The following is a 15,080-nucleotide window of genomic DNA, read 5'->3' on the forward strand; positions in this document are numbered from 1 at the left end:
TCTGAGGATTCCAGTCACAGGGGTAGCTCAGACCTAACACCAAGCCACAGACCTTGGCTGGACATTCAGATTCCTCTTCTCCTTGCTATTCCCCTCATGTGTCCATTTCCTCCCACCTTTCCTGGTTTGAGTCATGCCAGTCTGCCATTTCAGACAAATACTGGTTTGTGTTGCCTTGCAAACCTGTACTGGAAACCAGGGCATGAGTATGTGAGCCTGAGGCAAGAGTCAAACCATGATTTTGCTTATCATACGTGGTGGGATTGCAGCAAAATAAAAAAAATTGGGAAATGATATATAACGAGTTGAAGAAAATGTTCCATTTAACATTTGTAAAAAAAACCTGAAGCATTTCTGCTAGGGATTGTAGGAAAAGACCTGCCAAGGAAACTAAAAAAACATCTTCATGTATGCGACAACGGCGGCAAGAGTCCTAATAGCACAAGGATGGAAGAATGAGGAAATCCCGACTAAAGAACTGTGGCAAGAGAAACTGATGGACTATGCGGAACTGGTGAAACTGACACACAAACTACGTGACAAGGACAACTGTGACTTTAAAGAAGAATGGAAACCTTTTACAAAGTACTTAAAGAAACAACAAAATGAACTGGACTCCTTGGCTGGTTTTGAATAAACATTCACAAACTTTTTATTGGCAATATATAGATAGATAAATTAAGGATTTATACAATGTTATAATATACAGAGAACAATATGTGTTGAGAAATCGGAGAGAGGAGCTGAGGGAAGTCTGGGTGGGGTGGGGTGGGGTGGGGGTGGGTTTTTCTTTTGGGGGAGGGGGAGGGGGAATGGGGGGGAAAGGAAGATGATGTATTTTGGATAAATTCTTATGTTGAAATTCCTAATAATTTAAAAACAAAAACAAAAAAACCATGATTTTGCTAAACCACTTTTTAAAGAAATGCATTCATTTCTACCATTTTGTTTACCTGGCCCTGGGATTCTTTCCAGTCAATCAATTTGTGTAACACAGGGGTTGTCAACCTGGTGCCTAACACTCACTAGTGGGCGTTTCAGGATTCTAGGTGGGCGGTAGGGGGTTCTACAGCACAAGCTGAATCTTCCTTCCATCGAGCACTGGTGGGCGGTAAGGAAATTTTACCATCAAGAAAGATGCTTTGGTGGGTGGTAGGTATAAAAAGGTTGACTACCCCTGGTGTAACACATTCAGCACAACACCAAATAATTACTTTTGAAAGCCCCGAAATGGCCCCAATTCAACTTCCTTTGCAGGCAACAAGTCATGTGGGGTCCTACATGAGAATCTCCATCTCAATTAAATGATGTATCCAGATTTTTTAATGAGGCCTGGAAGAGTAATGTAATGCATATGAGGAATGTACAGCCAGTTGTGTCCCTGCTATGATGAGCACAGAATGATGTTTACGCATAAGTGTTTCTCTTACTAGTTTGGAGTGCAGAAGCCCATTTAAAAGTAAAGAAATACTTTTATATTCATATTATATTTTATATTCATAAACACTTATATTTTTGTGCTGTTTTTGAAACTCTGGCTTTTAAAAATGCATACAGAATTCTATAAATCCTAGCATTAATTTCATCATCTCTTAGTTATACAATCTGAGTGCAGTGGGAAGGCAGCAGTTGTTGATCAAATTATTTTGGTTTTGTTTTTTTTTATCTTGGGATGAATATGCATGAAACTGAAACTAACAATCTCATCCATATCCTGCTATTTAAGTGATCTATGGAGAAATCCCAGTTCTGGGATTTATGAGATACAGGACAAAAGAAAAATGAATTTATCTATTACACAGTCTTTACAGAAAAAAAGCACAGAATAAAGCAACAAGAAACTAGCAGGGGATGTAAAACAAACTGAAAATGAGTAGGATCCAGATTTGAGACATTTTAGTATGTCTAAACACACATTGTAAATTATTTTAAAATTAGGCCCATCTTTTAAAGCCACCAATGGCCAAAGTTTCTGAATAGCAACTTAAACACCACTGAAGCTAAATATATATCAATTAACCGTAACTATATCTGTTATCAGTGAATATTTGTACACCTTTATTACAACCCCGTAAAATAAATCCATTTTCTGCACACAAACAGTAGCGCCTTATTTTAATATTCCCTGTCCATGGACTTGAAAGCTCAAGTGCACAATCCTATACTTTTCTGCTCAGAAGTTAAGTCCCACTGAGACTCAAAACCAGGTCAGTTTCTGTTTGTATAATAAATCTCTTTAAGGAAATTGAGGATTTTAAGGCAGTTCCATTCCTATGCTTGTGGTGCTTACCAAATTTCTTGGAGGTTATAAATGCTGCTAACATATCTACAGAAAACCAAATAATTTAAAATAATGGTTTTCTGGCATTGTAAAGATAGTTTTGAAGCACGAAGACATTGTTTACAATAACTGTGCTCTAAGAATCAGGTCACTGAAAGTATTAATTTACTGCTGTCCACTTGCAATTCTTATACAGCTTGAGCATAACCACCTATAAAAATAAATTAACATATAAATACAAAACAATCCACCATTACAAATACAATGTGACAAGGTTCTTCACTCACCAACAGTTAAATCAACCGAGTTCTTAACATTACCGTAAGTCACAAATTTGACAGCCATAATGTAGATATTTTAATCCATTCTCTCTCTCTCTCTCAAGCTTGCACCTCCACTTTCAGGTTGTGTGGTGGCTTTCTCCCCCCCGCCTCCCGGGGTTCACAGATGATATAATTGGCTTCAGGAGTGTTCAGAGCTGCTGTGCACATCTGCACTATCCAATCAAGACCTACACAGTTTCACCCAACTGCATATGTAACTGTTGGCTGTAGCATAACAACTGAAACAGTAATGATAAGCTGAGGATTTGCCTTCCCAGAGAGCATAGCTGTGGGAATGTTAGGTTTCCGTTAAAAGTGGTTTAAAGGTACAGCTTGTTCCAGGCTTGTGATAAGCCATAAGGACAGAAGAGGATGCTGTTGGATCAGGCCTACGGTCCATCCATTTCAGCATCCCTATCTCACAGTGGCCAATCAGATGCCTGCAGGGAACCCACAAGAATGACTGAGCACAAGCGCCTTCTCCCTCCTGTGGTTCCCCACAATGGGTATTCAGAAGCACATCTGCCTGTGAAGTCAGAGAACATGCCTAGTAGCCATTGATAGTTTGGTTGGTTGGCAAACATCAATTTCCCCTAAGGCAAATCCCAATTCTCCTTTTGACCCTTAGTTCTATATGGTCACACAGCCACCATAATGCGTTCCTGTGTTTTACTATCACTTTGAGGACTATATTTCAGCACCCAAAGAATTTCAGCTTGTCAGCACCTGAAACATTCTGAGCAGAGTTGGGAACACGCAATAATAACAATAATAATAATAATAATAATATATTATTTATACCCCGCCCATCTGGCTGGGCTTCCCCAGCCACTCTGGGCGGCTTCCAAAAAAATATTAAAATACTGTAATACATCAAACATTAAAAGCTTCCCTAAACAGGTCTGCCTTCAGATGTCTTCTAAAAGTCTGGTAGTTGTTGTTCTCTTTGACATCCAGTGGGAGGGCCGGTTCCACAGGGAGGGCGCCACTACCGAGAAGGCCCTCTGCCTGGTTCCCTAACTTGGCTTCTCGCAGTGAGGGAACCGCCAGAAGGCCCTCGTGCCATCAATGGTGATAACACATGCTTTCTGGAACACAGTCCACTGCCCTAAATTGGGAAAGATCCAATTCAGCATGGTCATTTGATTTACAATTTTTAATTAAAAACAAAACCTAAGGAAGTATGCAATGTTAATTTCACATGCTGAAGTGCTTTCCCTTCTCTTATGGGACTGGTGATACAGCCTGATCCAAGGCTAGCTTTATTAAATCTTGTTTATAGATGATCCTAAGAACTTACAGTTTAAGGACCTACTTCATTTTTCATTTCTGCAGCTAGAAATATATTAACACAATATTGGAAGCACTAGAGGCACAGCTCTTACAGGGAGGCTAACACAACACCAAGGAACTCAAACACTTGCTTAATGCTTGACTATATTGTTTACACCGTATATGCATGGACTGTTTCTTGAGAGGTTGAGGTACCGTATTTTTTCATGTATAAGACGCCCCCTATTTTTGGAGACTCCAAATTAAGAAAACACCCCTCAGCACTACCCGTGTATAAGACGAGCCCAATTTTAAACCTAATTTTTTTGGTTTAAAAACTTACTTGTACATGGAAAAATATGGTATACAGTAGTACCTCGGGTTACATACGCTTCAGGCTACAGACTCCGCTAACCCAGAAATAGTACCTCAGGTTAAGAACTTTGCTTCAGGATGAGAACAGAAATCGTACTCCGGCGGCGCGGCAGCAGCAGGAGGCCCCATTAGCTAAAGTGGTGCTTCATGTTAAGAACAGTTTCAGGTTAAGAATGGACCTCCGGAACGAATTAAGTACTTAACCCGAGGTACCACTGCATGGTGATTGTTATAGGTATATTCAAAAACTGAAAAATAAAAGTGTTGGTTTTTTTTCAAAAAAACTTTTTCTCCAGTAAAGAGACATAATTGGCCATAGGAAATATTCCATATGGGGAAAGACATTCAAAAAAATACAACAATCCTATACACCGACCCGAGTATAAGTCCCCCACTTGGGACTTTCTTTTCCAAGTATAGGATTGCATGGTCAGTATGTTTTAAACATACAAACCTTTGCCTGAAAATTGTTGTATAATAATACCTGTAAATATTTTAAGATATAACAACTCATTCAAGCACGTTCAATTGTAAGGAGGGGGAATAAAGGCACCAAAACTCTCAATATACAAATTTGGGCACGCTTGAAGAGCTGCACACATAAATATGTGCACTTCCTAGATTTAGTTACCTGTAAGAATAATAATTACAACTTTGCTTTTTGTTTTGACTATTTGATTTTCAATTTGTACTCATTCCAGTTGACTTGCGTAATATTCATTACTGCTGATTAATTGTACAGAACAATGTGCTTCTAAAAGAAGAACTATTTCCATATCATTGGCTCTGGTACCTGCAACATTTAGAGTTCCACACATTTCACAGAATGTGGTAGAATTCTGGACTGCGCCACTTCAGACCAGGGTGGGGTGGGGGAGTGTTGTACTTTTGAATAATCTTCCTCTTAAGTAAACTAGGGAGGAAAACTCTAAATAGCTTTGTAGTTTTACTACATTCAGAAAACTTTTTTTGTGTGCGAAGAGGAGCATTGGTTTCCATGCCTACAAAGTGAAAAGGTTCGGTCCATTTTCCAACCATTTTGCCTATGGAATGTACAGAATGGGTCTTAAACCCATGGACACACACTTAGTAGAAGGAGGTAGCAATCCTGAGTTGATAGAGAAAACTGTGCCCCTTCTTGTGGCAAGCAGGGAATGTATTTTCTGAATGCTTTCCCACATTGCCTGCATATGCAACAAAACTAAAACAAGGAAGCAGATTTTGACACCACCCTGCCCCTTCTCTTTATCTCATCCCTATTCATTGTCTTCCTCCACTGCCCTCCCAACTGCTGCTCCCTACTAAACCAAAGTATGAGCCACTGAAATGATTGCACATTCTTCCCCTGTCTATCCATGCGTGCTTCCATTTCCCCGTTCTTCTGTTATTTCTCGGTTTCTATGGAAGGCCCCTGGGGCAGGGACCTGTCATACCTGTTCGTGGTAAGCTACGTGCACATTGCACATAGACGGCACTCATAAATAAACGACAGTAATCAGGGAAAGAGGTTCTAACCCACAGCCAGCTAGGCTAGATTTCTATTTAAAGGAAGCACAGGGTTGTTGATTCTAATGTACGGGACCCACCGAAAATGTTTATGCACCACCTACAGTCCTCTCTACCACCATCTTCCAAGCTGCAAGGGTAAGCAAGGCTTTAGTCAGCTTTGTTTTGAGGATCCCATATTACATAGCGAGTCTGTACAAAATCCCACAAACCCACTCTCCCATTTTGCATCAAAATCGTGGCTTTCTTAACCTCACAGTCACGGTGCTGGACCACTGAGGTGTCTAGTGGAAGGTGTTTCATATGCCTACTTAAAACAGGCACAGGCAAACTTGGCCCTCCAGATGTTTTGGGACTACAACTCCCATCATCCCTGACCACTGGTCCTGTTAGCTAGGGATCATGGGAGTTGTAGTCCCAAAACATCTGGAGGGCCGAATTTGCCCTTGCTTTGACTTAAAACGTAGCATGTGAATGCAATAAACCTGAACATCATACAGATACACAAGTCCCAGAGCCAGGGTTGGCCTCAGCTCGCTGCTGAACAGATGCCTGGGAGCAAACCAAGGCATGCAAAACATCTATGAGTGTTGGTTCCCACAATAAATTGCAGTATATCCACATGGGAACCATATAAACAACTGTGGTTCCTGTAACCATGAAGGAATTGAGGATCTCAGTTACAGATAAATATCACAAAGCTAACCATTTCTTGAAAAACAACAAACTAAAGACATAGGCCAAATATTGCCATATTCCCCTACAGTCAACTAACACCCCTACAGCAGCTCTTGAATGCATATTCCCCATTGCACAACCAATGCATTTCTCAGCTTTTTGCATCAGCACTCTCTCTACCCTTGCTGGTTCTCTTTCCTTTTAAAGCCTCATCCTCCTTTTAGAAAGTGTCCACTTTCACATTAACGGAACTGTTGATCAATATAGGTTTGTTAGCAGTTGCAAAGCCCTTTGTGTGTTTCCAAGGAGGAGGAAAAACAAAGGAAAAATTAGCCACCGTCACTCAATGAGCCCTTTTGCAAGTAACATTATCTCCTGAAAGGACTACTTGCAATGACTGCCAGCTTGTTCCTAACTATGCTTATTCAAAGCACAAAGAATCAATACTTTCCTAGACTTTTCTTAATTTTGGAATAGTTTTGCCACCCCAAAACTGAGAAACCCATGAGAAAGAGAAAGACAGGGAGAAATATATATACATTGGAGCACAAACCCACAAATATGGGTTATCCCTGTTACTTCTATATCTTCCCCAAATCCCAAATTTGTGGAGGGTAAAGGTAAAGGTAAAGGGACCCCTGACCATTAGGTCCAGTCGTGACCGACTCTGGGGTTGCGGCGCTCATCTCGCTTTATTGGCCGAGGGAGCCGGCGTACAGCTTCCGGGTCATGTGGCCAGCATGACTAAGCCACTTCTGGTGAACCAGAGCAGCGCACGGCCTTCCCGCCGGAGCGGTACCTATTTATCTACTTGCACTTTGAGGTGCTTTCGAACTGCTAGGTTGGCAGGAGCAACAGAAGCTCACCCCATCGCGGGGATTTGAACCGCCGACCTTCTGATCAGCAAGTCCTAGGCTCTGTGGTTTAACCCACAGCACCACCCAAGTCCCTTAATTGTCAAGGGAAGGGAATTTGAATGTGTTCAGGGAAAGTCATTGCTTCAAGGTGATGCCCCCATCTGACACATGGGAAAAACAGAAAGTTAGCGCCTTCTCATTCAACACACCAAGGCCAGCTTGGCTGGTTCAGCTTAGTCCTCCCATTATGTGAGAGAAGTAGGGAAGATTATCCGCAAGGAAGCAAAGGAAAAACAGAAAGCTCAGGCATCCAGCAACTCATTTCCTCTTGCTGGTTTGCGAAGAATAAGTCTGCTAACAGCCCCTCATTACTGAGTGGGCAGGGATGGTGACAAGCGAGCAAGCTCATCACGCCTCTCCTTCTTTCTCTGCCTCTAGGACAGCTTTGGAGGGGGGGGGCGCCTTTCAAAATCCAAATAAGCAGAACTGAGCGGCACATCACGTGAGCAGCTTCTCACGCAGCTCATCCCAGGAAAGGAGAGTGGTATGGAGATGCTATTCATACCCTAAATCCTGAGCTTCTTGCTCAGGTATACCAAGACCCGCTCCTCCACTTCCCAAAGATGTCTCTGACTATCACCAAAGATATGGCTACTTGCCCTATGGCGAGATCTGCCAAGTGACAGCTCACACGGTGAAGAAGAAAAAAATCCCGCCTCAGAAGCCGTGTCATCTGGCTCTTGGCAGCTCTACCAAGTGTTTACCCAGGCATTTGCTGAACGGTTTCATTCATAAGAAAACAATTGTTTTTCCTCCCCAAATTTGTGAATGAAAGACACCCCACACCTTCCTCTCTGGGTTTCCAGACCTAAGCGCCCTTGCCAGAAAACTTCCCCAACTTACTCCAACTGCTGATCTGCAGAGCAAGCGATTCTTCTAAGGGCACAGGAGCAGGGGCCAGCCCAAAAGCTGGCAACCCAGCCCCTGGGAACCTTTTGCTGCTTAGGTGGTGCAAAATATGAGGGGATCTGACAGCTGGTGGGGTGATGTGGGGAGGGGGGAGGTTGGTTCACGTAGCTTAAGAAATGACTACGATTGCAGGGGTAAATATCCTGTATTATTATTATTTTATTTATATACTTCTTAATACAAAAAGAAAAAAGACCTCAAAGCAGTTTACTGGCAGAAATGCAGCTTTTTGGGGGGGGGGGGGCAGGAAGAGACTCCCTGGCGGGAAAGGACCCGCTGCCTTTGTTCCCTCCCGCGAAGCCACGCCAAGGCGACCCGAGGGGGCGGCCCCCCAGTTCCCCCACCTTCACCTCAGCGCCGAGGGGAAGGGCGCGTGGGCCTCGGGGTCAGCCCTGTCCCCCTTTTCTGGGCGAAATGGGGCTGGAAGCAGACTCCCCCCCCCCTGCCTGGAGTGGCCTCCGCTGCTGCCCCCCTTCGCCCTCCCTTGGCGGGGGGCGTTTTCCGACGGAGGCTGGGCTTACCGGCGAATCCTTCCGCCTCCTCCTCGTCGTCGTCGTCGTCCGCTTCGGAGTCGGTCTGCATGGGCTCCTGGGCGAAGTTGACCCCCCGGCCGCCCTCGGAGGGGGCCCTGCGCAGCGTCTCGGGGGGGCCCGCATTGAAGTGGCGCTGGCCGGCGGCGGCGGCGCTCCCGTCCTCCTGCTGCTGCTGCCGCCCCCCCGCCGCCCCCGGACCCGCCTCCGCCTTGAGGCGCCCGAAGTACTGGAGGGCGAATTCCAGCAAGTCCCCCGGCTGGCTCCGCAGCACCTCCACCGTGAAGCCCTGCAGCAGCTCCGTCAGCCCCTCCGGGACGGAGATGCTCATCCCGGGGGAGCGCGCGGGGTGGGGCGGGGGGCAGGAAGGCAGGTGGGCGGGCGGAGAGGGAGGAGGAGGGGGGAGCCCAGCGGGGGTCCCCGAGCCACCCGCTCCCCCCCGCCGAGCTTGCAACCGGGCACTTGCAAGGCGGCACTTGCAAGGCTGCTGCTGCTGCTGCTGCTGCCGGTTAGCTTGCTCGCTTGCTCGCTTGCTCGCTTGCTTGCTTGCTTGCTTGCTTGGGTTCCTTGCACCCCCGCCCTGCTCCGTGCAGCAGCAGCAGCAGCCGGGAACGAGCCAGTCCCGACGGCGACTGCAGCCGCATCTCCCGCCCCCCAGCGCTGGGGGAAACCTCGCGCGCATGTGACCCGCGAAACCATGACAACCTTCCGCCGCGCGCGCGGCTGCTGCTGCTGCTGCAGCGTTGCAAATGCAATCGGAGGAAGGCACGCGAGCAAGCAAGCAAGCAAGGCCCGGTTGGAGTTGTGGGGGCTGCATCGGCGCTGGGGAAAGCCTTACATGATAAGTCAATCCAGTGCAATGGAAGAGTCAGCCGGAGACTGCTTTAGGCTTGCTGGCCATCTTATTTTTTTACCATTCCCAACCCCCCAGCTCCTCTTTCTATGAAACAGCAGCATGGTTTCTAGAAATCGGCTGAGCTGCCATTTCCCTGAAAAGCTTCCTCCCACAAATCAGGCTGCTGTTAAAGGCGCAGGAACATGCCGGGCCTGTTTCCCCTCCCTTCGCCTTTTCTTTCTGGTCAGTTGGCAGCTCTGCTCGTCTTTTGTGGCAGAAGATGCTGCTGCTGTTGCTGCTGCTCCTTACAGGAAGTTCATAAAGCTTGGAGCGTGGCCAGGGGGCCTAGTCTCCTTGCTGCTTAATTAATCAATTAATTGTGTATACTGCCCTTCACCTGAAGATCTCAGGGCGGTTCACAGCATAAACATGCTTTAAAATACAGAATAAAACCTCATAATATAACCAATAACCCCCCTCCCACAAGCATATTTAAAAAGGCATGAACTGTTAATTATTAAATATTAAAGGTAAAGGGACCCCTGACCATTAAGTCCAGTCGTGACTGACTCTGGGGTTGCGGCGCTCATCTCGCTTTATTGGCCGAGGGAGCCTGCGTACAGCTTCCGGGTCATGTGGCCAGCATGACTAAGCCGCTTCTGGCGAACCAGAGCAGCACACAGAAACGCTGTTTACCTTCCCGCTGGAGCGGTACCTATTTATCTCCTTGCACTTTGACGTGCTTTCGAACTGCTAGGTTGGCAGGAGCAGGACCGAGCAACGGGAGCTCACCCCATCGCGGAGATTCGACCCGCTGACCTTCTGATCGGCAAGTCCTAGGCTCTGTGGTTTAACCCACAGCACCACCCGCATCCCTCTTAAATATTATTTAATTAAATTAAAATTATTAAATATTAGCTTCTTATTAAATAATAAGTGGTGTTGTGGGTTAAACCCACAGCGTATTCATGCTGGCCACATGACCCAGAAGCTGTACACCGGCTCCCTCAGCCAATAAAGCGATATGAGCTCCACAACCCCAGAGTCATCCATGACTGGACCTAATGGTCAGGCGTCCCTTTACCTTTAAATAGTTATTCTGATCTGGTATTATTTGCTGCCTTAACCGATATACAACAAACACAGATGGAACTTAGTAACAGCGGCATTAATAAGCATTTATATACTGCTTGAGTGTGCAAAGTGCTTCACATATTTTGTAATCGTTAAAAGTACCCTGTAAGGTCAGGTAGCAGTATTACCCCCATTGTTCAGATGTGGAGCTCAAGCTGAGAAAAAGTGGCATGCCTAAAGATTTTAGTGAGCTCACACTAATACTATTAGTATTGATATTATTAGTATACCGCCTTTCACCCAAAGATCTCAAGGTGGTTCACAACAGAATTTTTTTTTTTTTACTGAAAACTACTTTGTCCCTGGGACGCGTGTGGCGCTGTGGGTTAAACCACTTGCCGATCGGAAGGTCAGCGGTTCGAATCCCCACGACAGGGTGAGCTCCCGGTTGCTCAATCCCAGCCTAGGACTTGCCGATCGGAAGGTTGGTGGTTCAAATCCCCACAATGGGGTGAGCTCCCGTTGCTCGGTCCCTGCTCCTGCCAACCTAGCAGTTCAAAAGCACATCAAAGTGCAAGTAGATAAATAGGTATTGCTCCAGTGGGAAGGTAAATGGTGTTTCCGTGTGCTGCTCTGGTTCGCCAGAAGCGGCTTAGTCATGCTGGCCACATGAACCGGAAGCTCTACACCGGCTCCCTCGGCCAGTAAAGCGAGATGAGCGCCGCAACCCCAGAATCGGCCACAACCGGACCTAATGGTCTGGGTCCCTTTACCTTTACTTTACTTTGTCCCTATGCAGTGTTCTTGCTTCTGTAGCTTGGCAGCAAAGTTGCTAAGCTGGCCTCAGCTTTGCAGTATGTCTCATTTTAAATCCTTCCAAAGAATATTTTTGGTCTGTGGTCTGGTCTTACTTCAATGCTGGACAAAAGGTCACACTTATACAAAAGGGTCCACAAGCCCTTTCTCTCTGCAGTGTGCAAACTCACATAGCTGAGGGCCGTGGGCATTCAGAATGCAACCACTGGGAAAGGGTCTAGCCCCCAAGGGCCACAGCTTATAGTACTGGCTACAGAATTACGTAGGCTTCCTAGCTTTAAAGACCTGTATTTCCAGCTCTAGGGTTGAGATTGAAATAGATGAGGAATTCTTGGAAGAAATCTTAGGAGCCAGAGGCAGTGCTGCTGAGTAAGGTATCCATTGGGCAAACAAAAGCAGATTAAATTATTACAAATACTTAGTGCAAAATTAGAAAAGTTATGCAGAGTTACTCAACTTACTGTAATTGTTATTGGTAGATATCTGGTGGTTAGGGTGAAATAATGTTCCTGCTGCCATTTACCATATATTAGCACTCTAGCACTTGATATTATTTAGGGCATTTTCAGCCAATAGTGAGTTTTCCTGTGCTATTTGTTTACATGTGCGAATGTTAATGCAGCAGAAAGAGTGCAAAGAAGCCCTTTTAAAACCAAGTTTACTTTCTAGCCAATAATTGCTAGTAGACAGTACATACAACTCACTCACTGTAGAAATGCAAAAAGTACATTTTCTGTTGGGTGTGAAAATGCCCTGAAAATGCATATTCTCTTTACAGAATAACACCACGTATGAAATTATGAATTTGAAAGTCAATGAAAGAAAGAAAGGCATAATCTTGGATTATCACCACTGTGTAACTTACACTCCTTAAATCCCTGATTTACAAGGACAAACTAGAAGCCTCACTTCCTCCTAATCAGTATGGAATATTTTCATAGTAAAAGAGTTTTAAAATAAAATTACAAGAGAAAAAGAGATGTATGAGTATTTTTTAATCAATCATATATGCAAATCATTTCAAAATTAGGACAGTTTTTAAAACTGTGTACACATACTGAGTTTTAAAACATTTACAAGCAACTTTGTTAGAATATGTTTTCCTATTTCAGCCAAAATTACTTAATACTGTATAAGAAATCACTGCACATAAAACAACAATTTAAATGGACAAGGAAAGAAATAATTTCTTAATTACAACACATTACTTCGTTAATTTGGGTCACCGTGTTAAGTTTCCTGCTTGGCAGGGGGTTGGACTCGATGGCCCTTGTGGTCTCTTCCAACTCTATGATTCTATGACTCATGTAGATGAGAAAAAGATTAAGCCAAATCTATTATGCTTTTTAACATTTCACATACACACATTGTTACATACCAATTGCTGTTACATAACACATGGAAGCCAGAATTTCAAGCCATTTTTGCTTTGGCTATATAAACACAATTCAGACATCTGTATTATTAGCAATGCTTGTAATTTTACAGTTCTAGAATCAATTATAAAATTCTCACCATCTTCCTAGTGAAGATCTTAACACACCTAGGGGTAGCGTTCAACTACTTTTTACTCAGGGTAGACCCATTAAAAGTAATGAACAAAACTCACTTCAGTTCATTAATTATAGTACATCTACTCTGAATACCACCCCTAGTAGTTATATTTAATATATAGTCTCTTTATATTCTGTTTTGATTGTGGTGCAGTACTAGATATAAGAGAATGACCCATTTTTTTAAAAAACCCTGTTTTTTTTAAGCTGGGTATGACCATGGTGGTTCTGGATTGTGGCAGTGGTATGTATTTGAAAACTAAAACACCTGGCACTGAGAAAAATAAATAAGCTTTTGGCTTGTCAAAACATTTGGTAAATGAAGGAGAGGTTCTTGGACAGTGTTTCTTCTAGTACCACCATTATAAAGCTTTTAAATACAGGTTAATATTTCACTGAGTTTACTATTAATTAGTATAAATATATCACTGCACCAGGCAATGAAAACTACCACTCACTTTTTAAAAAGGGGGAAAAAACTTCAGAAGAAAGGTTGAAAACTTTAAACCTAACCGACACTGCAAAGAATGAAATTTAGATGGGTAAAATTATTTTCCAAGCAGTGCTTCTCTTGGACAAATAATCCCTGTTACAGAGATTTTATCCTTCCACACGTAGAGTAATAATTGGTACAGACTTCACACGCAGTGGTTACAAGTAATGGATCAGCTGTTTACTACCTATCAACGCTAGCAGTCCCTGTCCCCCTACCAATGCAAATTGGCTCCAGCAATTTGCTCTTCCATCTTCTTTCTTCAAAGGGATTATATGAAACACTCTGTGATTAGCTACCAGAGGAATCCACGGACAGTGGCACTTCAGTTTCCAGATAGATGAATGATTTGTCTTGTGTGTAATATTCATCCCAGCAACAGAGAGGATTTCTCGACCTAGAATGACACCGCTATGATGCTTCCTCTTCCAACTTCCTATCCTTAAAACAATGGAGTCCCTTTGCTAGTCTTATGAAAGCAGAGAGCAAGACTTCCAGCTTCTCTTTGCCCACCTCCATCTCTCCAAATCTTATCTGGAAGGTCCTCCAAGCTCTGGAGCAGGCTTGGGCGGCTTCAGGTAGGAGAGGAGGAAGGAAACCCCAAGTTCGCAAGTGGACACCTGCTCACGCTACATTTGATCTCACTCAGAGAAAATATTTGTAAATTACAGTTTACTTAAAAATTAAACGAGAAAGAGAAAAAATTACTTTAAAAATTATTCTGCATATGGTCCAGTATTTTCAGAAGGTCTTTCTATCCTGCTGCAGGAGCTACACAAAACAATCAGCAAAGCAGTGGTGCCATCTAAATTCTAGCAATAGGTTATTAAACACCTGTGGCAAATAAGGGGGGAGCATGAAGGCCATTTCAACAAGGCTTTTGTGTATGCTAAATCAACCACGGTGCAGTATCAACACCTCGACAAAAGTTCTTTTTTTTTTAAATGAGAGTTGGATTTTAGGCAGGGGAAAGTCCCTGGAACTGGGGTGGCCCAAAAGGCTAAGAACCGATTGTAACAGCAGGTTACTTTCTAGTTATGTGTGCATCCGTTCACCATTAGGCAGAATGTTTCTCCACGCCCTGTTTGATTCCAAGCACAAGATGCAGAAACCAATTGAACTGCACAGTCCACCCTTTATCCCTACAAATCTCGATCTGGTCTAGGAAATACTTCTTAGCATCTTCTTCGTTTTTGCCAACCGTCAGTGCATCGCGGATGTACTCAATATCTTCTTTGCTAGTCAGCTGAGGCATTCCAGTCATCAGCATCATGGAAAACAGGATGATGAGCAGGTTTGTGTGATGCCGAAGAGCAAGGTAAGCCCTCACACAGATATCCTTTAGAGGCAAACAAACAAACAAACCTCATTGAAATGACTACAGGATATGAAGCAACTTGTGGTTAGTCAGAAAAAACGGTACCCAAAATCAGTCCTCTTATCTAAACGTGTGAAATAGCACTTCCAATGGCTGTTACGCCCACTGACTCTACCCATTCTCACACAGCAGCCCTAGGG

At 44.0% G+C, this 15,080-nt stretch overlaps 2 protein-coding genes across 4 annotated transcripts in view; both read right to left on the bottom strand.

The window, feature by feature from the left end:
• Positions 1-9,411, bottom strand: part of PRKAR2B (protein kinase cAMP-dependent type II regulatory subunit beta) — a 64,073-nt gene extending 54,662 nt beyond the window's left edge. Inside the window, exon 1 of the mRNA XM_081023691.1 lies at positions 8,783-9,411. Within this exon, the coding sequence (XP_080879817.1) occupies positions 8,783-9,122 (340 nt within the window). The 5' untranslated portion in view covers positions 9,123-9,411. The remainder of the gene's footprint in view (positions 1-8,782) is intronic.
• Positions 9,412-12,496: 3,085 nt separating this feature from the next.
• PIK3CG (phosphatidylinositol-4,5-bisphosphate 3-kinase catalytic subunit gamma) overlaps positions 12,497-15,080 on the bottom strand; it is a gene marked incomplete at its 5' end in the record, with an annotated part of 29,305 nt that continues 26,721 nt past the window's right edge. For all 3 annotated transcript variants that reach the window (XM_081023482.1, XM_081023481.1, XM_081023483.1), the window contains 2 exons: positions 12,497-12,755; positions 12,820-14,901. In XM_081023482.1, coding sequence (XP_080879608.1) covers positions 14,620-14,901 — 282 coding nt within the window. In that variant the 3' untranslated portion in view covers positions 12,497-12,755; positions 12,820-14,619. The remainder of the gene's footprint in view (positions 12,756-12,819; positions 14,902-15,080) is intronic.

This window comes from Podarcis pityusensis (genome assembly GCF_964106645.2).
Source record: "Podarcis pityusensis genome assembly, chromosome: 10".
Taxonomy (NCBI): domain Eukaryota; kingdom Metazoa; phylum Chordata; class Lepidosauria; order Squamata; family Lacertidae; genus Podarcis; species Podarcis pityusensis.